Genomic DNA, 26,836 nt, shown 5'->3' on the forward strand with positions numbered 1-26,836 from the left:
CCAAATTGCTTCGTTTTAAAAGTAAGGGATGAAAAGAATATTTTTGTGAAATGTAAGAGATGAAACATGTCATTTTCCCTAATTTTTTTGTTAATAAGATTACAAAAAGAAAAAACCATTATGGTAGGAGTATTACAACCAATTATAAACTAACCCACAAAATAATGAATATTATAACTTTATAACACTACAAATTAATCCATATATATTGGTAGATTAAACTCTGCAAACATTCAGTGAGATTTGAATTCAAGATCTCAAATTCCTATTTCTTGAAATTGCTTGAAAAGTTTAATTAATCTAGCTATTTTTTGTTCAATTTAATTATTATTATTTTGCTAAATCTCAAGTTTATTATGGTTAGTAACCACTAAATCATTAAATGATTTCAACCCTGTACCGAGCATGATTTTTTAATTTTTTTTAAAAAAGCAAGTATGCATAGTTTTGAAACAGAAATTTTATGATAAAACAACACCTGAGTAATATCACAAATCAACTAATACTACATAAATCAATCTCCAAAGTTCTAAATTATAAAGTTACGATGAAGTTATGATGTTTTTATCGGAAACAAACTGCTTGGAATAAAAAGCAAACAACTAAAATCGTGACTTGGCTTCATAGAGTGGATGGTCTATTTAAACTTGATCGTAGATGTCTTGTATTGAATCACAGATGCCTATTTTGGAAGGCAAGATGAAGTTCCTATAATCGAAGGTTCATGTTATAATTGTGAAGGGAGTTAAGAAGTACAGTCCTAATTACTACTGTTCCCATGGCACAAACTTTCCAGCAATGTCAATGCATGCACTTTTACCCAAAAGCAGCCGAACTCCAAAGCTATTTTAGGCTTGAAGTAATGTTCATTTTTTTTCCGTGACCATCGCATATTTCCCATCCCAATTTCGGCGGTGATTGCTTGCTTTTGATTCCAACTGGTTCAAAATTTAGCACATTCTCTTTTAAACCTTTCCACTTCCAACTGATCACAATTTTATGCTGCACTTGAATCCCTCTATAAATATCCCTCTCTTATGGCGTTTACACTTCATTGTTCAAACTACAAACTCCCATCTTTATTCCTGATTCCACTACATTCTTCTTCCCTTATCCCCTCTCCCTCCTTTTTATAGTTGTGAGTGCGTGAAAAAGTTGAAAATGGAGAAGCCCATTAATATTTTTATTGTTACACTTCTCTTCTTGTTGTTCAATCAATCATTGGCCATTCCTGACACGTACAACATCTTAGACTTGGGAGCAAAACCTGATGGGAAAACTGATTCATCCAAGTCTTTATTAAGTGCATGGGCTGCAGCTTGTGACTCTCCCAAACCGGCCACAATTTTTGTACCAAAAGGAAGGTATTTTGTGAAGCAAGCACAATTTCTGGGACCATGCAAGAATAGAGCTATAAGCTTTAGAATAGATGGTACCCTTGTGGTTCCTTCAGATTACAAAGCCATTGGAAATGCTAATTTCTGGCTTCAGTTTCAAATGGTTGATGGAGTTTCCATTCGCGGTGGCATTCTCGATGGCCAAGGCACTGGTCTCTGGGGTTGCAAAGCCTCCGGCAAGAATTGTCCGAGCGGCACAACGGTATGTCAAAATGACCGAATTGCCCCTTCACCATTTTAGTTACTTCCTATTTTCCCTCTTCACAAACTGCTTAGGAGTTAGGGTATTGTTGTCCTTTTCCATTTTGGCGCTACAACATTTCACGCAGCTTAACTTTCCTACAACATTTTTATTTTATTTTATTTTATTTTTTTGTCTTATGGCATGCTAATAATGGCCATAACTGAAGCTAGTGGGGGAAGTGGGAAGTTTCAAGGTTTGATCAAAAGACTAATGAGAAATAATTAATAATTAACATTTCTGTTAAACTTACTCACACTCATTAATTGTCAAAGTGGGAATATATCTAGACATTACATTAGCAAGAAATATCATTACTTGTTTAAATACATTTTTTTGGCACATTTTCAAGGAACCATTCAAAATGCTGCTAAAATGTATGAGCTAAGCATCTTTAAGTAATGGTTTTTTTTAATAGCCTTTTTTATGCATGCAGACACTGGGATTTACCAACTCAAACAACATTGCAATCGCTGGCTAATGTTTAGGTAACTTTTTATGGTCTTTCTATTTTCTTCCTTTTCTCATTTCACTCCTAGATTCATCCTCCATTTAATCTTCATAACAAAAAGTAATTAATTCCATAAAAAATTATTTAATTAGTACAAAATTCATTTATGTAGCATATAAGGGTAATACAATCATCTTCCTATCAAAATCAGTTTCTTAACTTTTTTCGAGAACACGTACGCATTTATTAGAATGGTTTTTTTTAATGATCGACGAGAACACATGAGTTATTCCAAAAGCTATCTGATTTTTAAGAATCAATTTTACAAAATCAGCTTTTACAAAATTACAATCAGTTGAGAACAAGCCCGAAGATCCTATAAGAAGCCTTTTATTGATTTTGAAGCCAATACGCATGAAAGCTAATAGACATGAAGATATTTGTTAAAAAATTTTAAAAATGTAATGTTACTAGAAAAGGTTAGGTTTCTTTTGCCCAAATTTATATATTTTTAAATATTTTCTACTTGTACTATAATAGTTTACGTTCCATACACATAATATTATTGAAAATAAAAAAGGGTAAAATGGGTGGTGTAAATTAATCAAATATAATATTTGGGAACTATATTTTTATAATCAAAGCATTCTCTTATTTTATAAAATATACACATAAATCACAATATTCTAAAGATTCTATTAAAATTTTGGTGTAAATAAATAGTAGCAGTTAAAAAGTGGTTTCACTAAGGCAGAGACGAATTAGACTTATATATTTAATAGCTTTTATGACCTAAACATTTTCCTGATTTCAACTTTAACCTCGGATCGTTCCAAAATATCATAGATCCACCCACAACATTTCCCAAGTTACATTTCAAGCCTTAATTTCTACAATTTTGTAAATAAATCTTTTGTATTACATCATAGTCATCGATTGTATATATAGTTGAAGAACCATCTAGAGTGTTTTTTGATGTTATTTTGTTATATACACAGCTTATATAAATTCATGCATATAATAAAGACATTATTATATTTTTGTGATTTTTGTGGGTTTTGGCCTTGACCTTGGACTTTTTATCGCGCAATAGGCATTTGACTCAAGAATGCTAGAACACAAAGAACCCACAACAACTTAAAACCTCAATATGGAACTTTAACAGACACACCAAATTCACTCACTATTTTTGTTGACAAGGAACCCACAGTCTCTACTTGAGAGTGTGCGCGAGGTAAACCCCGCCCCATGCAATAGTCCACCAACCATACGAAGAGGTAAGACGCACTAGACAAGTCCTGTGCAATAAACGGACTTCCCAAGAGAGATTCGAATTCGAATTGATAAGAAAGTATGACACTAACTCTACTATCTCGCCCAACTCAAGGGACCAAATTCATTCACTATTGTTACATTGAAGCCTTAAAATCCTTTTATTGATACTAAAATTTGCAATTCAGGCTTTGAATTTTACAACAAAATTCCCAGTGCATGAGATTATCACACTATCAAGAGCCACAACAATGAGCTGAATAAAATGCTGAAACTGGATATGGATCACTCACAAGCAACCAAGACAAGTTGTTTCCCAACATTGCGACCCCTAAAGAGACCTACAAGGACAGCAGGGCCACTCCCGAGGCCTTCAGCAATATCTTCAACATAGATTAGCCTGTTTTCTTGGATCTGAGGCAACACAAATTCAGCAAACTTTGATAAGAGGTGATAGAATTCGAAAGCGGAAAAACCTCGCATGGTAATTCGCTTGTAAAAGAGCCACATCAAATTGTGTACTCCTTCAGGCTTTTCAAAAGTGTATTGTGAGATCATTCCACGAACAGAAATTCGACCGTTCATGTTCATATTCTGGAGCACTGCATCCAGCATCTTCCCCCCAACATTTTCAAAGTATATATCAATTCCCTCGGGGAAATACCTATGCCAAGAAAAAAAATGATGATTATTTACTAATACGTACTAAATATTATCTTCATTTTTAGATCGCAGCTTTTATAGGAGATGAAATCCTCACTTTTTCAGTGCAGCATCGAGGTCAACCTCTTCCTTATAATTGAAAGCATCATCGAATCCGAACTTGTTCTTCAAAAGATCAACCTTGTAGCACAAAGAAATGTACATCCCTATCAGAATTTAGTTGTTTTGCATGCAGTTCGTAGCTTTCCTATAAATTTTCCATCACGAAAAACTACTTCCACATAAAATTTCAGATCAGAAAACGCTTGGAAAAGGCTAGAATATCACCTTGTCTTTGCTTCCAGCACTTCCAACAACATAGCAACCTGTCAATTTTGCGAATTGCCCGACAAGCTGACCAACTGCACCTGCTGCTGCTGATGCAAGTACTTTTTCTCCTTTCTTGGGGTGACAAACGTCAAAAAATCCCCCATATGCAGTAATACCTGGCAGACCTTTAAAATGCAGTAAAAAGCTAATGTTGTTACATTTTCAATGCCGAGCAGGAGAAGTGATAAATATTGCAGAAACATATTCCTGCAGGTATCAAATTAACTAGTGCAATTTTTCAACTGGAAAAAAAAAATTCCTGAATCAAGCAGGGTATTTAATGACCAGAATTCCCACGTAGTAGGAAAGAGGCACGTTTGTGTTTTCGACCTTGAACAGAGAATTAGTTTGTGTTGTGAGAGTGTACTCCTCCTGATAAGAGTTTATTTTACGTATTTTTTAGTGTGTTTTATTAGTTAATTTTGGTTTGATTATTTAGTTTTATAACTAGAATAACTAAGGTTTTGGTAAAAAACTACATTTTATGTTAAAGTGGCTAAACATTGCATTTTATGGATTTTTATGGTAAAAACTTCATATTTTGTAGGTTTAATGATTCAATCATCAAATGAAGTGCATTGAGAATATATTTGGATTATTGATGATGGATTAAAGTTGTGAAAATAAAATATGAAGTGTAAAATGAAGAAATGCAATTTGAGGACAAAAATCAAGAAAAGTCAGCTTTCACAACTCAGACATATTTTCGTATTTTGACTATATCAGGAGCTACAATGATCGGATCAAGGTGATCTTGGTACCATTTTGAAGCTAAGAGATATATCTGCATTTGGTATGAAGACATCAAAGTCCAATTCAGCCGTTTTCCTGGTCAAAAGGTCGAAACACAGAAACTTATCTGGATGGTCGAAAGCTGAAACCCAGAATTGACCAGTCTATGGTATTTTGACCATATCTCCGTCCACCGATCTCCAAATTAGATGATTCTTGAAGCATTGGAACTCTAATTCAAAGGGCTACAACTTTTGTGTTTTACACAAAAGCCAGTTCGGCCTTCATCATGGAGAAAAATGCAGTTGAAGTGAGGTCAAAAGTAAAAACGTGTCTGGCAGCCGAATTTCTGTAATTTGCTCAGCCATTTTTCTCATCTTCACACTACTTTCCAGCTAGAGTTGGAGAGAAAACGTAGGCTGCACATGCTTCAGAAGACATAAGGAAGAGATATAGCCAAGGTTCCAAGTCAAAAGCCATTATTTTTGACTCCCTTAACAAATTCAGATTTGGAGAATCATAGCAGAAATTTTTGACTGGTAAGGGAAGGACTTTTCATCAGCTTATATGCAGGACATTCAGAATCATACGGGAGAAGTTTGGAGTCTGCAAAAATGTAGCTTTTCCATTCTCTTATTGTTAGATTAGTTTAGTATAGAGTAGTAGTTCATCCTTCTTGTTTATTAGCTAGGCAAAGATGAAGAAGGAGATGAAGAAGGCAAGGAAAGAGCTCATGTGACAAGGGTTATTTTTCCTTTCCAACTCTTTATCTTTTGTATTTGATTCCAAGTTTAGCTAATATACAAGTTCTGGATTTTATATTTAATATGTGTCTTTAAAGTTTATACCTTGGGTTTGGTTGAACTTTCTATGATTGTTAGTATTTATTATTTGGTTATTTGATTGCTATGATTTGAGCAAGTTATTTAGCACTTTGACTCTTTAAATCATGATTAATCTGGTACCATTAATTGTGATTATCTAAGGTGTTATTTCTGCAATGAAAATTGAGATTTAACACTAGTTCAAGAAGTGTTAAACATAGGGAGTACACTCACGAAAGTAGAGGTGCACCTATGTGGTTTTTAGTGATTCATTTCATGTAATTTCACTGAAGAAATGAACTTGTAGCTAATTTCATAACCATGAGAATAGGTATGGATTAGTTATAAGAATAATTGATTCACTACGAAAGTAGGATTCAAATGCATAAGGAAATTACACCATAATTAGCCTAGATGTAGTACTCAATGATCCAAATATAGCACTTGCATGAGTAGTTAGGGATACCACAACCTAAGGAGCTTTTATTTGTTAATTTCTTGTATAAGTGCAGTAGGTTAAATTTCTTATCATTAATTGATAGTCTAAATAATAAAGAAACTTTAGTAATACCGGTAATTGTTCACTCTTCCCTGTGGGATCGACCCGATATATACCCTAAACTACTAGTTGATCTGTATACTTGCAGTGAACGGGTGTAATTCGGTTTTTTAACTTGTACGTATGCAAAATACCCGTCAAGTTTTTGGCGCCGTTGCCGGGGAAGATTTGGCAATATCGGTGTGAAGAGCAACTTTATTAGTTTAGACATAATATTAGTTATATTGTGAATGTTATTTTCTGTTATTTTAGTATTTTATATGTGTATGTGTTTTATCACCTAGTCTTCTTACTAATTTTGCTCTTAAGTTGTTTAAAAGCAATTTTAGGTAATGAGGAGGGTAGGTCAATTTGGAGGACAAAGCTTGAGAAATGAAAGATTGGCAATGGATGGTTGCCTACTGCAAAGCTCCTTCAACAGAGGTAACCAAGAAATTACTGAAGGTATGTCTTTTGAAAATGGTATAAGGTGCTTAAAGGCTAAATTTGATGTTATGATGCTACAAGTTCAAATGGACACAATTATGCATGAAATTGAGCAAGGGAGGAATTTTAATGCTTTTAATTCTTATCATGTGATTTGTGACTTGTGTGGAGGTTATCATGCAACTAATACATGTATGCAAGCACAAAATGTGGATTGCTATGATGAATTAGAGCATTACAATCCTTATTTTGATCAATACAGTGCTAATTGGAGCAATTCTCTTTCTTATGGTTGGGAAAATCAATGTGCATATAGTGATTATCCATATTTTTATGATTACCAATCTGAAAATGTCCAATATAAAGCAAAACCATCTTGGGAGTTAGCTATAGAAAAATTAGCTAATGTGACTTCCGACCGTTTTGATAGGATTGAGAAAAGAATAGATGAATTAACTTCTCACTTTGGCAGAATAAATGAGCAATTGAATGCATTGTGTGAGGTTATTTCTTCTAATAAATTGCAAAATGATCCTAGCATGAATGGTAGGAATGTTGTATGTGAAAATGGATTGCATTTGGATGAAAATGATGAATCTCAATTATATTTCAATGAGCAAATATCCATTTCACATGATAATACCTTTGAAACTAACTTTGAGCCTCAAGAGGTGAGTTTTAATGACTCATTTTTCACCCCTCTTGAGGAGTGCAGTGAAAGTATATGTTTTAAAGGTATTGCTGTCCAAGATACTCTCATGACATTTTCTTTGGTGAATTCTCAAGTGGTGCATATTCAAGGTAATATTTATGAAACACTTGGGATAGGTAAGTCAATTCCATTTCTCACATCATTAGATCATGTGACTTTTGCGATAAAGCCACCTTTTAATGATCCACCACGGCCTAAAATGGTGGATTATTCGTTAACTAAACCTCCTTGAAAAATAAGGTGAACTAGTCAAGCTATTGACTATAAAGAAGCGCTTATTGGGAGGCAACCCAATGTTTGTTTAAGTTTATGTTATTTTGGGGTGATTTTATGTTTAAAGTATGTGTTTGAGTTATTTTGTTATTTTCATTTGTAGGTATTGGAAATGGAAGCAAAAGTGACCAAATGAGGTAAAAAAGGCGAAGTTTGATCAAGGAACTCAACCCCTCGATTTGAGTAATTGTTGTTTTTGATTCGTTACAAGGGGTTAAAATGCATGTTTTGATCATTTTACATGTGCATGCATTGAGTATATTAGCAAACAAATGATCTATGATGCATTTTGGGAAATTGGGGTATTATTTGTAAATTTTCAAAAGTTGAATTTCTGCTAAAATTCGCAGCAGAAAACGCGCCTCTAAGTCGCGTGTTTACAGAATCGCGTTTTCGATTCTGCACCTGCAGAACAGAAAACGCGCCTTCAAAACGCGACTTCAAGTCGCGTTTTGATGGAAGTCGCGTTTTGTTGCCTGGATCAAAGATGAAAACGCGCCATTGAAAACGCGACTTCAAGTCGCGTTTTCTCACAGAACCGCGTTTTCAGTACTGCAACTTTTGGGAAGAAACGCGCCTACAAAACGCGATCTGAAGGCGCGTTTATACTCGCGTGTTCTGGGCATTTTTTTTAAAAAATGCAGCTTCCTTGATTCTCTTTTTCTTCTTTTCCTCATATATTTTCTTGTACCTTGAGTTGCTTATTGTGTATTTTCTATTGGTACATCACCACCACAAAGGCTAGGGAATTACGGATCACCGTTATATGTTTATTAAGCCTTTGTTATCACTTTTGTTTCTCATTTTCCATTTTTAGGTTATATCACTAATGGTTACCAAATGGAACTCATGAAGCGATGAAGACAAGCGAACAACATACCTTGAAGCTTCATATTCAATCACAACAATAGGGGAGTATTATTTTTTTTATCTTGATTTTCCTTCTTACACATTGAGGACAATGTGTATGTTAAGTGTGGGGGGAAGAATTGAGATTATATACATTGTATGTGATTGACTTATTAGTTGCAAATATTGGACTTGTGTTAAAATTCAAAATTTTTCTAAAATCTTGTCCAAAATTGCAAACTTGCCCCAAAAATATTTAAATTTTTTCAATTTTATCCAAGGGGTAACAAGTTTCATACCATTAGTAGTTCAAATTCCTTCTACATTTGAGATAAATATATGTGATTTGGAAACTTCTTTTCTCATTTAACTTGGAAATGACTATTATGTGATTATAATTTTTGCATTTGTAGGAAAGTATATCTTTTAAAGTGGAGAAAATTATGCCTATATTTTTTTTGCATATTTGATGAAATTTCTTCTCTTTATTGGATTTTATACGTTAAGTGATAAATATGGTCAATAAGTGCAATACTCTTTTCATGATTATTCTTTTGAGGAATTTATTATTATCTTTGCTGTAAAAAGAAAAAAAAAGTGAAAAAAAGAGAAAATAAGATTTATTCTACTCCAATGATTCTCGTACTTAGTAACCGGGTGTCTTCATCTAAAAATGTCGACTTTCGCGTAAAACGGTACTTGAATTAAGAGTATGCAAAGCAACTTGAGTATGTGAAGTGTTGAGTAACCGGTGATCTTCATCTAAAAATGTCGATCCTCGCGTAAAAAGATACTTTCACAACTTAAGTAATATTTAGCTATATTATATAAATAAATCCCTCTTTAAGTTAAATAAGAAGATGATCATGGGTTTAGAAAGCATATTATTGGCCATATGAGTTACTTGCGTATGAAATTGGTTAAGGATGAGAAATTGACTTGAATTTGTTATAATGGTGGTATAATTGGCTCTCCTTTACTTGATATTATGAGTACTTGAACTTAATTGAATAATTGCATAATGGTTATTTACTTTGTTTTGAGAAAATGAAGTTGAAATGCTACATATGTTTATTTTCAAATTTTGATCATTGTTGGTTTGTATTTCTTATTGCTTGAGGACAAGCAATGGTTCAAGTGTGGGGGTATTTGATAAGAGTTTATTTTACGTATTTTTAGTGTGTTTTATTAGTTAATTTTGGTTTGATTATTTAGTATTATAACTAAAATAACTAAGGTTTTGGTAAAAAACTACATTTTATGTTAAAGTGGCTAAACATTGCATTTTATGGATTTTTATGGTAAAAACTTCATATTTTGTAGGTTTAATGATTCAATCATCAAATGAAGTGCATTGAGAATATATTTGGATTATTGATGATGGATTAAAGTTGTGAAAATAAAATATGAAGTGTAAAATGAAGAAATGCAATTTGAGGACAAAAATCAAGAAAAGTCAGCTTTCACAACTCAGACATATTTTCGTATTTTGACTATATCAGGAGCTACAATGATCGGATCAAGGTGATCTTGGTACCATTTTGAAGCTAAGAGATATATCTGCATTTGGTATGAAGACATCAAAGTCCAATTCAGCCGTTTTCCTGGTCAAAAGGTCGAAACACAGAAACTTATCTGGATGGTCGAAAGCTGAAGCCCAGAATTGACCAGTCTATGGTATTTTGACCATATCTCAGTCCACCGATCTCCAAATTAGATGATTCTTGAAGCATTGGAACTCTAATTCAAAGGGCTACAACTTTTGTGTTTTGCACAAAAGCCAGTTCGGCCTTTATCATGGAGAAAAATGCAGTTGAAGTGAGGTCAAAAGTAAAAACGTGTATGGCAGCCGAATTTCTGTAATTTGCTCAGCCATTTTTCTCATCTTCACACTACTTTCCAGCTAGAGTTGGAGAGAAAACGTAGGCTGCACATGCTTCAGAAGACATAAGGAAGAGATATAGCCAAGGTTCCAAGTCAAAAGCCATTATTTTTGACTCCCTTAACAAATTCAGATTTGGAGAATCATAGCAGAAATTTTTGACTGGTAAGGGAAGGACTTTTCATCAGCTTATATGCAGGACATTCAGAATCATACGGGAGAAGTTTGGAGTCTGCAAAAATGTAGCTTTTCCATTCTCTTATTGTTAGATTAGTTTAGTATAGAGTAGTAGTTCATCCTTCTTGTTTATTAGCTAGGCAAAGATGAAGAAAGAGATGAAGAAGGCAAGGAAAGAGCTCATGTGACAAGGGTTATTTTTCCTTTCCAACTCTTTATCTTTTGTATTTGATTCCAAGTTTAGCTAATATACAAGTTCTGGATTTTATATTTAATATGTGTCTTTAAAGTTTATACCTTGGGTTTGGTTGAACTTTCTATGATTGTTAGTATTTATTATTTGGTTATTTGATTGCTATGATTTGAGCAAGTTATTTAGCACTTTGACTCTTTAAATCATGATTAATCTGGTACCATTAATTGTGATTATCTAAGGTGTTATTTCTGCAATGAAAATTGAGATTTAACACTAGTTCAAGAAGTGTTAAACATAGGGAGTACACTCACGAAAGTAGAGGTGCACCTATGTGGTTTTTAGTGATTCATTTCATGTAATTTCACTGAAGAAATGAACTTGTAGCTAATTTCATAACCATGAGAATAGGTATGGATTAGTTATAAGAATAATTGATTCACTACGAAAGTAGGATTCAAATGCATAAGGAAATTACACCATAATTAGCCTAGATGTAGTACTCAATGATCCAAATATAGCACTTGCATGAGTAGTTAGGGATACCACAACCTAAGGAGCTTTTATTTGTTAATTTCTTGTATAAGTGCAGTAGGTTAAATTTCTTATCATTAATTGATAGTCTAAATAATAAAGAAACTTTAGTAATACCGGTAATTGTTCACTCTTCCCTGTGGGATCGACCCGATATATACCCTAAACTACTAGTTGATCTGTATACTTGCAGTGAACGGGTGTAATTCGGTTTTTTAACTTGTACGTATGCAAAATACCCGTCACCTCCCATCCAGTCGTTCCCCAAACAAGGTCACCTTTCAAAAAAAAAATACAAATAAGAAAGAATTCAATATTTTTACTATTTTAAAATTACTTTACTTTCCTTTTTACCATCCAATTTCAATTTTAACCTAGACAATTTTAAAGTAATATGATAATATTAGATTCTTTCTTGTTTTCTTTCTTGCAATGTCTAATTTTCTGTCACATTCTCTTCTATCTCTTTTTCTTTTCCTAGTATTAATAAGTGTGACCAAAAAGAAATTCGAGAAAAATCCTTTTATTTTTATTTTTTGGAACTCTTAGAGGGAAAAAAAGGAAGAATAATCGTTCCAACTTTTTTATTTTTAATTATATATATAAAGCGGTAAATATATTGAAATTTTTTGAACATACTGGTTAGGTTAAAATGGGCTAAATCGCCTAAGAAATAATGTTAGAGAGTAAAGCAATTATATCACTATAATTTAAAGGAACAAAGTGATAATAACAATGTGGTAATGTTATAAAATAAAAGGGTATTTTTATCCAAAATTTGTTAACATACTGAGTTGAATTACCTATGGGGGTGAAGTGACTAAAAGATAACGTTAGGGGGTAAATTGATAATAGTGATATAATTTATGGGGGTAAAGTGATAATAACCCTTCAAAATATAATTAACTTTGCATTTTCAAACTACAACACTAGGTTTAGTTAGTTTTCATAAAGATCCGGTTCAAATATGTCAAATTTTCAGAGGAAAAAGTTTATAGTTGAATCTATATTCAACCTACAATTTGAAGAGGTAAGCAAAAGAAAAAAAAATCCCACAACCTACAATTTGATTTAACATATTCAAAATATACTTAATTGGACTCTTTTAATAAGTGCTCTTAGAGCACTCATTAACACATCTAGTATTCACTTAACCTACTATATATATACACATATTAATGATTATTATCCTTTCTTGCATTTATATGCTTTCCCTATTTAATATTGCCTATCCTCTTTTATATTTATTTATTTTTTCTAATTAATCTTGTATTTCCAAATATATAACATGTGAAATATATTTTAACGAGTGCTTTATGGGCACTCGTTAAACAAACCGTACTTAATTTTACCTCTCATAATATAAAAATCATACAAAATAAAAAATTGATCACAATCGTTGTAATTTGTATACCTACCATAGGTGCATGGCTTCCTCTTTCTCCAAGTTGATATGCATAGGTGGCCCTCTCCCTCTCTCTCCAAGTTTTGTATGATGGCCAACAGTGGGACAATACGATGCTAGTATTATCTATGAAGAGTGTAACCTAGTTTTTCTTATAATTACAGTTGGATCTTCCATTAAAGAAATCCTAATCTCAAGCCTACACGTCACATATCATATTGAGACAAACCTAGGCCCTAACTGTGGTGGGCTTTACCAATTTTCATTTAATCCATTTTTGAGAAAATAAAATGAATTAGCGGAAGCCCAAATTAGAAAATAATTCTAACGCTATGTTCATGAGCAGCTGTACTATAGAAAGAAGATTAGTGTACATATAAGTATATTGACTTTATGCAAGAGCGATTACGCAATCCACGCGAACACAAAAAAACCTTGTTTATAGCATAATCAAATGTTTAGTAATTCAAATTTTTCTTAAATCTCACATTTCTCTCCTAAATGATGACATTGGAAAGTGATAATTTGATAGATTTATTTATCAAGGCATTGTCGACTGTAACATTTGGGATATTAGTCAATAAGATTGGTATGCATCGGCATCATGATCTCAAATAACATTTATGATAGGGGGAGTTATATATAATATCAATACACAAAAGAATAGTTTACTCTTTTTACTTCATTAGGGCATTTTTTTCATTGGATTTTTTCCTAATAAGGTTTTAACGAGACATATTCTTTGTGTCATAGATATCTAAGAGGGAATTTTACGAAATTAAAAAATTAATAAGTATGGATGTCCATTTATCTCCCAAAAATACATAAGAACATTCATCCACCCTACAATGTTCATTTGTTTATTCATGCATCTTCTTGTAGTTTGGAACTATTCAATTCATATACTTGAAGTACTAAACTCATGTATTTATATTCAAGTTCATACATGTGCCTTTGTCTTTGTTTCACTAATAAATAGAGGGCATATAAGCCTTATTTGTAGCCTCATTTGCATCCACCCTACAATGCATGGTAGAATAGTTCAAATACAAAATTCAATCCGACCGTCCACATATCCGTCCCAAGCGTCTTTGTAATATTATAAGACGTTCGGGAAAAGGGCCTTTAAAGGGCCCACTCAACCCAGTCTACCCAATACAACAGATACTTTGCAATGGGTTCGGTGACGTCATTCTATTGGGTTGGGTGAGGTCATCTAGGTAGAGCTCCACACTGTGTATCATCGACATCCTTTCGACTGAATCATATGGATATCACCAGAAAACACAAAACCCTTACTTTCCACTCATCTCATCTTCATCAAGTGCAAGCATACGGCCATAGTTCAATGGAAATACTGAGTCTTTCAGCTTCCCGATTCAATTCGCATATATGATAGAGTAATTGGGCTTCGAAGGTCTTCCACCTTCTTCATGCTCTCTGTAATGGAGTATCAATCACACTCGATACTTTTTCAGATAGAACCTCCATTCTATCGGATCATGACTCACGAGAGGACCATCATCTGAATTATAGATGCTTCCGACCCATAAGGTCGAAGCAGATTCTCATCTGAAAAATTAAAGTAGCTGTGCGCCACTGCGCTTGCCGGGGAAGATAAGCGAATCAAAATGTTTGTGATGAATTAGGATTATCAATCTCTGGGCCACTTATATAGAGGCCCAACATATAATTAATTTCTTGATCAGATGGACCAATCAAGTGTTAACTAGGCCTCACACCAGGCCCAATTAATTTTACTCGAAAATGTTCTCAAATCCTTGATCAACTAGGTTATTTAAAATGTAACAGGGCCTCATATTAGGCCCAATAAATGATCTCTGAAAAGTTTTCAACTTCTTGATCCAATAGGCCAATTAAGGGACAACTGGGCTAATTAATTTCTAGTGGGCCTCGCATCAGGCCCAATCCATTATTGTCCTAAATGTTTCTTATTTTTTATCCAATGGGCCATTTAAAATACATTGGATCTCGCATCAGGCCCAATACAATAATAACACTAGGCCTAACCATAGTGATCATCAATTCTAAATATCTATGGTCCTTGAAGCGTCCTCAGCAATCCTCGTTCCAAATGCTCCTAGCACCGCTACTTAAATGCACCGGATTGTGTTGATCTCCTCAACTGGACCAAGTAGAATACAGCATTCTTCTTCCTCGAAGAGCTCCTTTTCGCCCCCAGAAATCAAGATCAAGCACCACCTATCCAAGAGGAAGATGCGAACAACCAAAATTAAGTTCGTGTGTGGCTGCTGGCTCCTGCACAGCAATGGATGCAATAAGGGACACCATATTCTCAGCATTGATACAACAAGGAAGTTACTCTTGGGAGTTCGCGAAGGATCCCCTCCGTTTCACCACGTTCCAAGCCAGTCCGACCATCTGGTCGGTGCCAATTCGAGTAAACTACAACCTCTGTAGAAGGCTTCACCTCGACAAGATGTGGCCACGACTCCTGATTAGGACTTCCTGTTCCTTGAAGGACATGAATTCCATCAGGATCAATAATAGAGTCGAGGCTCTTATAACGAGCCAATTACATAATTACGGCGTCATAAGTTCGATGAATCTAGAATTAGCGTATAATTCCTTGCCACGTGTCTGGATTAACTGCAAGGAAACAGATTTTGAATTTGTATGCATTTTGTTCAAGGGTGAAATGAATTGAAGTATTGTTATTTCGATACTGAATATTTATTATACGTGGTACTGCTGCATTCAATCCCTGTCTACGTATGAATACTTGAATACTACGTTGTATCCTACATTGCACTTCTATGTATTTCACTATCTTTGTGGGGTCCACTTCTTCCACCGAAGCGGGTCCACATGTTAGCACCAGCTTCAATTGTTTTTGGATGAGTTGGGATCATCCACAGCATCTCCTGACTCCGCCGGGGCCCCATTCATCTCCTCTACTGCCCTGAACAGCAGGTCCAATCCGCGGATGAATCGAAAACTCCCCAAGTGAAGAGCGAAGTACATTTCGAGGAACAGACGTGCTCCATTCCACAGTCCCTCACGACCCTGAAGAATCCTGCCATGTCCCTCATGTTTGCCATTTTTTCTGATGCCGGGCTTGTAGCATTTAAAAAAATGCACTGTATCGAGCAATCTTCTAGAAGAGGGCGTGTTGTGCAAGGATAGCTGAAATTGGAGACTTTCAGTTGTATTTATCCTCCTCTCTTTCTGCCACATGTCACGTTCCGCGCCAATCAAATGGGGACACGTGTCGGCCATCCCGACGTGGGCGAGATAATCTCCCATTTGAATTTTGAATTTGAATTTCGAATTCAAATTCCAATAGTGCTCTCCAACACTATTCTCTACTCTACCCAATAGAACTGTTCATCCTGGTAAGGCCACTCTCAAATTGGAGAATCTGTGACGCCCCCACTTCTCCCTAAGGCGTACCAAAGGGTATCTGCGGAACGCCTGCCTAACTCTCGCTAGGACTCAAGCAATAAACGTTCAACCTTAAAGCAATACTAGATACCAAAATCAAATTAGTACGAATACATATAGTGCGGAAACGTTCATGCTTAACAATATCCATCCATTACCCAACCTGTCTTCTCAGGGTCACATCACGGGGTACCTATCAGCTTGCCACCCGCACGTCGTGCGTTCATAATACAACTTAAATTTCAAAATATACATCACAGATATCCGAATGATACATTAAACTTCCAAGGTACAATCATAAAGGGGTCAAGCCAAAATACACCTAAAACCCTAAAACAAAATATATTCAAAAGGAGATTTCTCCGCGTTAACTCCATTTCCAGTCCTGTTAAGGAAAACAAATCTACAGGGTGAGCAAAACGCTCGTGAGGCCAAGGACACACATGCAAGCACATTGTTCAAATAGCAATCTCAACTTTATTAAATAAAATCGTGATATTTCAATAAAGTACCATTTGAGCAGGAAAAATAATCAGAAACAATTCAAGGATATAGTAGCTCTCAGGAGCTAAGTTCCACTCGCTCTGCCGATGTCATTCGTATACCTTCCCGCATTGACCCTCCTGTCAACCGGGTCGGTATTTCCATTTCCGTAGATCACCACTTACTTCCCTCCGTCCACCGTACACCCCAAGGGCCCACAAGTCTTTTGTAAGGCGATACTGCACGAGTATGCCAAGCAAGACCTCTAATTAGGTCGAGCTTATAATCTCATGGCTCGCCCAAGTTCCCGACCAAGCCCATTGCCGGCTCGAGTCCAAGGTCGGCCTATGAGTTTGGGCGTCCCCCATTCATTTGGAAGTCGAGGAGGTTCACTCCAACGACATATGTAACCATTACATAGCATTGCATTTCATTCATTCATTCAATACATTTCATTCATTCATTCAATACATTTCATTCATTCATTTGAAATCAGAACGGATGCGATAAAGTACACACCCGCCCTTATTTTTAAAATCTCTAATAATTACCACAATTAAGCAAGTATCCAAGATTCACACACTTGACACTCACCGGGCAATTTAATAAAGATTATTCGCTGGAGGTTCAAGTGTCCACGGTGAGATCCTCTTGAAGGTCTCCTTGTGCGCCTGGCATTTAATAGTGGATAATTACTCAAGTATCTCAATTATCAAGTAAGATTGTACATTAGTACGATCTAAGGAATATTTCACAAAAATGAACCTCAATTACTCGTAAATCGAGGTTCAACTTGCGTTTTATGAAGTATAATGTTAGTTGAGTTTTTATCATGAAAATCGTGGGCAAAACGTTTAGATAATATCAAAAGAGTAAAGAGTTCTTGAAAAACTCTATTTCTTTGAAATTGGAAAATTTTCAGCTTTATTATGAATCTTTGAAAAATCGTAACTCACTCGGTACAAGTCGAAAATTGGAAAAATTTATACCGTTGGAAACCTCTTAGAAAGTACTATAAGTTCCTAGAAGATGCTTTTCCATGAATCGAAGTGGAAAGTGTTCAAAAATGGGCTTGAAGGTGCAGACTTGGTTTCAAGGCAGCATTAAGTTGGATTTCGGCCAACTTTGAAAATTCGGCACGATTCACACGTTGCAAACCGGCCTCTGAAATTTGCAGCTCAATTAGTGTTGCAAGTGAGGTGTATAACAAAACAAGCGGATCAAGAATCGGAGTTTCGAGCACCGAGATACGGTAGCTCAAAGTTGAGCAAATTCAAGACTGGATGAGAATTTTCCAGATTTGAACCTCTAACTTTAGTAATTTAATTGGGTATCGAAACGAACTTGAATTGGTACCAAAATTGGCAGTATTTCAATACTATATGGAAAGTATCTCTCTATCGAATTTCGGGGAAAAATACCTTCGGCAAGGTAGTTAATTAGCCAACCAAAGTTCAAGAAAAATCCTAAGGCAATCTGCCTTTGACTTTCATTTTCCAAATTTCCAATCGTTTAACCAAGAAAGTTATCCAACCATGGTTCATTTGTGAAATAAGGGTCTAAGATACATCCATGATACCTTTGGTAAGTGTTTAATATCAAGAACATCAACTAACAAGTTCACTCCAAGATTTTGTTCCAAACCAGTCCAAACATTAGGTTTTTTTTTTTTCCAAAACAGAGCAGTCCACTTGTTTCAGTCACAACTCAGTCATTATAGCTCGAAATCGAGCATGGCATATGCCGTTGGAAAATACATTCATAGAGTTAAAATATCACAGAAGAAATCGTTTCCAAATTCGGCACCCATCTGGTTCAAAATCGGGCATCAAGTTGCTGCCTGAACACTTCATTCCAGATGAACAGAGCAACAGGACAGCGAACTTAAAACATTTGGTTCGGCTTTCTCACAAAGAATCAGAACGTACATTATATACCAAATTAAAGCTAGGAATGTCTAGTTTCACACGCCACCGACGGCACATGATTTCGACATCCGAGGACAGAGTTATAGCCGAAATACCACAGCTGGTCTGAGCCATACGGGAACAGTTTCCAGATTTGCTAGTTTCGAACAAAAATTTCATTTGCCCAACCAAACCTCATTATTTTTCAATGAAATTTTCCACACCTCTAATACATCATATAGGCATCCAATTCAAGCCATTAGTTCATTAAAAACTGGCCTTAAAATGGTCGAACATGGCAGGGGCAAAATCGGAAGTTTTTGCTTCTTACACCCAATGAAGTTTCTACTAATTACCCACCACTAATGCATCATTATAACCACTAAACCAACAATATAATCACCATCACTCATCAAATCAGCAACAACAACCCAAGTGTGGGAATTCAAAGAGCCCACAATCACATTTTTACACCATACACAAGCTAACCAAATGCATGCATGAACTTAACAAGGTAAGATAGCTTCCAAACTTCAAGTTTTCAAGAGTGGATCATCACTTACTTTGGGTTGGTGTTCAAGCAGAAATTTCGGCCCTCTAATGCACCAGAAAAACCGTGATTTCCAGCCCTTGTTTGCAGCTCAAAATGATCCTCAAGTGTCAAGCTAGGTGTGGTGCAAGTTTGGTTAAATTTGGAGATGATTTGGGGTGGTTTTGAGTGAGATTAGTGAGCAGAAATTTTGTTGCAAATGAGTTAGAGAGAGGAGGGAGTTTGGTCGGCTGTGAGGAGAGAGAAAATGGAGGGAAATCTGACTTCCTTTAGCTTCCAAGAGAAGGTGAAATAAGTGGTGGTAATTCACCCAAAAGTCAACTCTCATTAGGGGCCGTTTGGTGCGATTACGGCTCGATTTTCTCGCGCGTTGGGTTCACTAGTGCACTAAACCTCCAAGGCATATATATTCATGTAAATATTATTCACTCTTAATTGTCCCGAAATAAGGGTCTAAAGTCCCTCAATTGAAGTCGCGCGCGTGAAAACGCGTACCGTCAAATTTAACGTTATAACGCGAAACTTCCGAGAAATTCTTATAACGATTGCACTACTAACTATCACTTGAGTATTTATTCATAATATTACCTATTTTAGGACCGTAGTACAAGTCTCCAATATTCCAAGTTCATTGTGCTCCTACGCGGTTAAAATCTCCAAGCACTATTCACTATTTTTACTAAACGCGCTCTAGGAAATTAATTTTCGAAACGAATCATTTTAAAAATATAACGAAGTTATATTACCATGTATTTAGGTCTAATAAGACTAGAAAATATTCCTTGGAAATAAAATCCAATTAAATAATTTATTAAGCCATAAATTAGGTTTAAATAAAATAATAGTTTTTACGAGTCCTCACATGAGTCGAGTATTAACTCCTCAAATCTCCAATAAATTTGTATCCATGCGTCTTTTGGAAAACTATCCACGCGTGAGTAGTATATGCTCACTTAGAACTTATTTACCTTTAATTCTCGATTAACTTTTCTTAATCTGCTATTGTCCGTTCTTAATTTCCTCAGGATAATCATACTCTCGAATATAATATCACCTCGAAACACTCGTGTTCACTATCTCGCACTTAAACAATCCTTCCGAAAATTGAAGTTGTTAACGGGACATTTTAAAAACACAATGAAGACATTATTCCATACGAATGGATTTAAAATGGTCGTAATAAATTATTTGGGGAAAACAGGTGGATAAATACTTAATGAAACCATTAATATTCGATAAAATAAGAAATTTTTCGGGTCTTCACAGAATCCATATGACCATGCATTCTCTACAGAATTTTTAGTCCAATTTAATAAAAGTAGGACTCGACTGTTGAAAATGTTGGATAAAGAAGAAATCCAAATAACCAATGAAATTTCAGATTATCAGATAAAAGAAGATAAGATGACTCAAGCAATGACGTTATTGGAAGAATATTCTCAAGCATATCTCTCTTATCAACTCTATATAAAGAAGAGAAAGATATCCAAATGGAGCAACTGAAGAAGAACTTCGCTCTAAAATTACTCTCTCAAGCTCCTCTCTCCAAAACCCTTAGTCTTTCAAAATCCCCAACTCCCTTGTAATAGATAGGATTATTTCAAGAAAGAGCAAGTCTAAAGCAAAATTTTGTAAGTTCTCTAATAATATTTCAAATTTTATATTCTAGGTTTATACATTTATGCATCTTGTATATGGCCGATATTAGCCCTGCTTCATGCATATGGTCGGTCAAACTGCCTACTTTAATTTTTACAAACATTCATCTTATCGTGTTATTTCTTCAAGATCAATTTCCAATTTCTTTCATTTTCATCCTGGGATCCTGGGTTTTCGATTTTGGAAATTTTATCAATTGTTCTATATATCACAGAATTTCAAGATGATTTGATAAATAAAATGTTTTTATTGTGAATTGACTGCAAGGTAGCTAAAGGTGTTTTACAGAAGGATGTTACAAATTTTAAATCAATTACAAAGATTTTTAGGCTGTCTTAATTAGGGGCCTATTTGGCAAAGGAGTTTTTGGCTAAGTTTGTCTCCTATAAATTTTTTAACAACTTTAATTCTAGTAACCTCAAGAAACTTCTCCAAATTTTTAAATTACAAATGTCAAAATACCCAAAATAAACAAAAAAAATTTCCCTTCCACCTCAACCCACTACCATCTCTGCCGATGGCCAAGATCGGCTGTGAGGACTAGAAAATTCCTTTAGAATTTCCACCCTTTTTTGAAAAATTAATTTATATTTCCTTCAATATTTTTTTATTTTGACTATTTAACTATTTACTAGTCCTAAATTTCATGGTGATTTCATTAGTTGAGTCAAGAGTTTTACTTTTACTTTTAAAGTTAAAGTAAGTTAGGGTTTTGGTGCATTTTGGTAGTGTGATCGATTGGTGAGGTGTGTGCACTAAATTTGGTGAATAAGAGTAAGTATTAGGTAAGAGGAAGTGTGTGATTAGAAGTGCTAATAATAAGTTAGTGAATCATAAGTTAAAATAAAAGTACAAGGGAGTTAAGGGAAATAGGCTTGAACCGACGTGCGCCATTTGTTACCGGTTGAGTACACCGTTTGACCAATACTTTCTTACCCTAATCTCCTTGTTTTTATTTCATTTAATTTCCCCTAAATTAACCCTTAAGTCAGCCACCATTATTGACTAAGGAAAAGGAAAAGAAAGACAAAATAGTTGGATGACACTTGTCAACCATCAAGCCAATCTTTGACCAAGACTTTCCTTTAGTCTTTATCTTACAATTCACAACACAAGTCTTTCATTTTCTCTTGTGAAGGCCGAAATTGAGAGAGAGAGAAGAGAGAAAAAATTCCAAATTTTCATCTTGATTTCCTTGTTTGATTTGTGAAGAATCCAAAGACCAACCTTAATCCACTCCGATAAACCTTGAGTTAAGCTTAGAGGGAAGCTTTTGGTGGAGTTACTTGGGGAAGAAAGCTCTTGAGTTGCTTGTTATCTTGGGATTTTGAGGTAAAATTTCTAGAAAACGTCTCTTTTTACTTGTTTCTTCAAATTTATGCAAGATATGTTATGATTGAAGTTGAAAGAAACATGTTTATGATAATTTCATGGTTTTGCTAGGGTTGGTGAAGTTGTTGCTAGGGTTTGGTTAATTTCCAGCCTAGATATATATTGGTTAAAGCTAGTTTTGTAGCTAAAATAAGTATTCTATGTATCCTATATCTTGTGAACTTGATTGGGGCTGTCTTGTGGTGAAAGTGTAGCCTTGAAATGGCTGAAAAATTAATAAACACAAAGGAAGTGCTGCTGAAATTTTTTCCACAAGAGACTCTAAGCAGTTTTGGAAAATATATTATATCTTGTAGCTAAAATAAGTATTCTATGTATCCTATTTTGTAGCTAAAATGTATCCTATATTTTGTAGTATTCTATATATTATATCTTATTTTGTAGCTAAAATAAGTATTCTATGTATCCTATATCTTGTGAACTTGATTGGGGCTGTCTTGTGGTGAAAGTGTAGCCTTGAAATGGCTGAAAAATTAATAAACACAAAGGAAGTGCTGCTAAAATTTTTTCCACAAGAGACACTAAGCAGTTTTGGAAAATATATTATATCTTGGTGTAAAAAAATCCAAATTGAGTTCTATTTGTTGCATTTGAAACTAGATTTAGAGTAATTTCTACCGTGAAAATTTCAGAATTTTTCTCAATTCTTATGAATATCTGTGATTTTCCAAATTTGACTAAATTTTCATTCCTATTCTGTCTTTCTACTAGATAAAGCAGCCACTTGAGATTGGATTTTGACTGACTTGTGGACAGAATCTTGCAAAGGTGTCTCTGAGAAATTGTAACTCTTTGAATCTATTTTTCAACGGTATAAATTTATAACTTTTGGAGTTAAGAAACTTAAGATATGATTTTTCAAATAGCATCGCGCAAAACTGAAAAATTCTATTTTCCTAAAAATTGTCCTTACTTTCATTTCCACCTTTAAGTTGGAGTTGTTAAATCATTTTGAGGTTGGTTTATGATTGGAATGAGAAAATTCTTGGTTACTCATGTCCCTTAGGTCTAAATGTTTTCTTTTCACTCCAAAACCACATTTGCACCTTTGTACTAGTAGTTACTCAGATCACCTAAATTTTAGATGGTTGAACCATAATATTTTCTTTTGGTCATTCTTAGGGTTTGTCGGTGATCAAGGGCATAATTCGGAAGGAAACTTTTGACGTTATTTTGCTTAAACTAGTGAGTGTTCTTTGCGTGTTGTGTTTCCAATGACTATGTGGATTGTTGTGAATATTTGCTTGAATGTTAAATATTTTTCAATGATTGTTAAATGAATTTTCGATAGGCGAGTGTGTACTTTATCGCACTCGACCTAAGTGAACGTGAAATTTTCAATGATTAAATGATTGAATGCTACTTGTGCATGAATGTAAGTCTTTTGGTTGAACTGGGCCCTTGCCCTTCGTTGCCAGTCGACTCGAGCCAGAAGCGGACTCGGTCGGGCTGCTGGTGACCCTGGGACAGTGTTTTGGTATACTTGAGTATTACCACGAAGTCTGGTGGAGAACTGGCCAGTGAATTCAATACAATGAAATCAATGAATGAGTGACAATGAATACTAAAGGAGTTTTCACTGTTAAATATTTTCTAATGACGGAGGAATAAAGGAAATGGTCGCGACTGAATGACTGAATGAATGGTTCCAAGTGGGCACATATCCTTCCAATGAATGAATATTTATTTCTTGAATGACTGTTTATTATTATGCAAAGTGTTTAAACAGTTAAATGCTATACTTCCATGGTTTCGCTACCTGATTGCTTGTTTGGAAATCTTACTGGGTTTTTAGCTCATTCCTTTAGTTTTTATTTTCCTTACAGGAATGGAGGTCCGAAACAATTGAATGTGAACTAGAGTGTGTAACCCTCTTGTCCTTATACTTTTTGGTTGATAGGATATATTTTGATATTTGATATTGTGTCATACATTTGACTTTTGGGATTGTAAATAAGTTTACATTTGGATTGAATTGTAGAACTTAAATATTATTTTGGAGACTTGAATGATTAATCTTAGGAGTTGATTGAATGAGTGAGTGAGTCCTGGCGAGAGTTGGGCAGGCGGTCCGCCAAACCCTTAGTTACGCCCTAGGAGGAGGTGGGGTGATCACACCGACACTCGCAATCTTTTTCGGCTCCGGTGTCGGCGCCGGCCACCTTTTTTTTTTTCCTTCTTTCTTTTCTCCCTTTCCTCCTTTCTCCGTTTTCTCCTTCCTTCCCCTCCTCTCCTCTCCTCTTCCTTGCCACCCTCCCCCTCTCTTTCTGCCCGATCTGGCTGTGAGACTAGATTCATGTGACCAAATCGCACCGGGAGGAGCATGAGGGTAACGGGGGAAGGAGGGGGAGAGGGAGAGGGAGAAGATTGATAAGAGTTTATTTTATGCATTTTTAAGTACATTTTATTAGTTAATTTTGGTTTGATTATTTAGTTTTATAACTAAAATAACTAGGTTTTGGTAAAATTATACAACTTTTGTAAAAGTGGCTAATATGGCATTTCTATTGATTTTAATGGTAAAAATTTCATTTTCTTGCAGGTTAATGATCCAATCACCAAAGGATGTCAAATGAAGTGAAAAGTAGATAATTGGTGATGAATTCAAGTGGTAAAAAAGAGAAATGAAGTGAAAAACGTTTAAGTGAAGAAGTGCAGTTCAAGACAGTTTTGACACTCTTCGGTATTTTGACTATATCTGGAGCTACACTTATCGGATTGAGGTGATCTTTATACCATTTTAAGGCTAAGAAAGAGACCTACAATTGTTATGAAGACATTAAAATCCAATTCTGCTATTTTCATGGACAAAAAGTCAGAATACAGAAGCTGCATTCTGTGGTCGAAAATCGAAATAGGAGTTTGACCAGGTGATAGTATTTCGATCATATCTCAGGCTACAAAGCTCCAATTTGGATGATTCATGAAGCATTGGAAAGATAATTCAAAGGACCTACAACTTTTGTGTTTTGCACAAAAGTTAGTTCGGCCTTCATCATAGAGAAAAATGCAGTTGAAGCAAGGCCAAGTTGAAAACGCGAGTATAGAAAACGCGAGTTTATGCCGCGTTTTGTGTAGGCGCATTTTGTAGCCGAAATTCTACAATTTTGCTCAGCCATTTCTCTTGTGTTCAGTCCACTTTCCAGCTATAAGTTGCAAGGGAATTCGGTGCACATGCTTCAGAAGACAAAAGGGCAAGAATGGTGACTTATTTTGAAGTAAAAAACATTGGTTATTGACTATCCTAAAAAAGTTGAGATTTGGAAATCAAAAGGTGGAATTTGATTTGGAAAAATGAAACTCTTGACCAGTTTTTATGCAGAGACATTGGGAGAGGTCTGAATATCCATACGTAGCCAGATTTTCTGATAGCAAATTCTCTCTAGCTAGCAAATATAGGATAGGGAGATACGGGAGAAACTGGGAGTGCAGAAATGTAGTTCCTACATCTTCTGAATATTAGATTAGTTTTAGTGTAGATTAGTATAGTTCATCCATTCTTGTATATTGGCTAGATTACGATGAAGATGGAGATGAAGAAGGAGGAGTTGAAACTCAAGTGACATGGGTTATCTATTTTCCAACTCTTTATCTTTTGTACTTGATTCCAAGTTTAGTTAATATACAAGTTCTGGATTTTGTGTTCAATATGTGTTTCTAAAGTTTATGCCTTGGGTTTGGTTGAACTTTCTATAATTGTTAGTGTTTATTATTTGGTTATTTGATTGCTATGATTTGAGCAAGTTATTTAGCAACTTTGGCTCTTTAAATCATGATTAATCTGGTACCATTGATTGTGATTATCTAAGGTGTTGTTTCTGCAATGAAAATTGAGATTTAACACTAGTTCAAGAAGTGCTAAACATAGGGAGTACACTCACGAAAGTAGAGGTGCACCTATGTGATTTTTAGTGATTCATTTCATGTAATTTCATTGAAGAAATGAACTTGTAGCTAATTTCATAACCATGAAAATAGGTATGGATTAGTTATGAGTATAGTTGATTCACTACGAAAGTAGGTTTCACATGTTTAAGGAAATTACACCATAACTAGCCTAGATGTAGTACTCAATCATCCAAATATAGCACTTACATGAGTAGTTAGGGATACCACAACCTAAGGAGCTTTTATTTATTATTTTGTATAATTTCAATAGGTTAGATTTGTTATAATTCATTGATCGTCTAAATAATAGAGGATCTTTAGTAATACCGGTAATTGTTCACTCTTCCCTGTGGGATCGACCCGATATATACCCTAAACTACTAGTTGACCTGTATACTTGCAGTGAACGGGTGTAATTCGGTTTTTTAACTTGTACGTATATAAAATACCCGTCAAAGATTAAACATATTTGTTTCTATAGCTGCTTGTTCAGCGAGGGAAAGGGGGAGAAAGGAGGGGAAGAGAGGAGAGAAAATTGCAAAAAAAAAATTGTTTTTGCTGCTACTTGTCCA

The 26,836-nt window shown here is 35.0% G+C and overlaps 2 protein-coding genes across 2 annotated transcripts; one reads left to right on the forward strand and one right to left on the reverse strand.

The window, feature by feature from the left end:
- Positions 1–1,161: 1,161 nt before the first annotated feature.
- LOC113766550 (polygalacturonase-like) lies at positions 1,162–2,119 on the forward strand. Its single transcript, XM_027310729.1, has 2 exons — positions 1,162–1,599; positions 2,075–2,119. Exons 1-2 carry the CDS (start codon positions 1,162–1,164, stop codon positions 2,117–2,119), a joined length of 483 nt encoding a protein of 160 aa, XP_027166530.1.
- A 1,527-nt stretch (positions 2,120–3,646) lies between these two features.
- On the reverse strand, positions 3,647–16,220 carry LOC113766551. The gene is made up of 8 exons (XM_027310730.1): positions 15,858–16,220; positions 15,290–15,501; positions 15,084–15,239; positions 11,801–11,876; positions 4,680–4,762; positions 4,352–4,520; positions 4,122–4,204; positions 3,647–4,025 (listed from the first exon to the last, which is right to left on the reverse strand). Exons 1-8 carry the CDS (start codon positions 16,218–16,220, stop codon positions 3,647–3,649), a joined length of 1,521 nt encoding a protein of 506 aa, XP_027166531.1.
- Positions 16,221–26,836: the final 10,616 nt, after the last annotated feature.

This window comes from Coffea eugenioides, chromosome 3, assembly GCF_003713205.1.
Source record: "Coffea eugenioides isolate CCC68of chromosome 3, Ceug_1.0, whole genome shotgun sequence".
NCBI classification, from domain to species: domain Eukaryota; kingdom Viridiplantae; phylum Streptophyta; class Magnoliopsida; order Gentianales; family Rubiaceae; genus Coffea; species Coffea eugenioides.

Bases quoted from the DNA above. Each gene is read 5' to 3' on its own strand.
- LOC113766550 (XM_027310729.1), top strand. From the start codon at position 1,162: ATGGAGAAGCCCATTAATATTTTTATTGTTACACTTCTCTTCTTGTTG. The intron at 1,600-2,074 runs GTATGTCAAAAT...TTATGCATGCAG, and splicing joins ATTGTCCGAGCGGCACAACG to ACACTGGGATTTACCAACTC.
- LOC113766551 (XM_027310730.1), bottom strand. From the start codon at position 16,220: ATGGCCGACACGTGTCCCCATTTGATTGGCGCGGAACGTGACATGTGG. The intron at 15,502-15,857 runs GTGGATGATCCC...GCTCGTTATAAG, and splicing joins CGGCGGAGTCAGGAGATGCT to AGCCTCGACTCTATTATTGA. The intron at 4,521-4,679 runs GGTCATTAAATA...ACTGCATTTTAA, and splicing joins TCCTACTACGTGGGAATTCT to AGGTCTGCCAGGTATTACTG.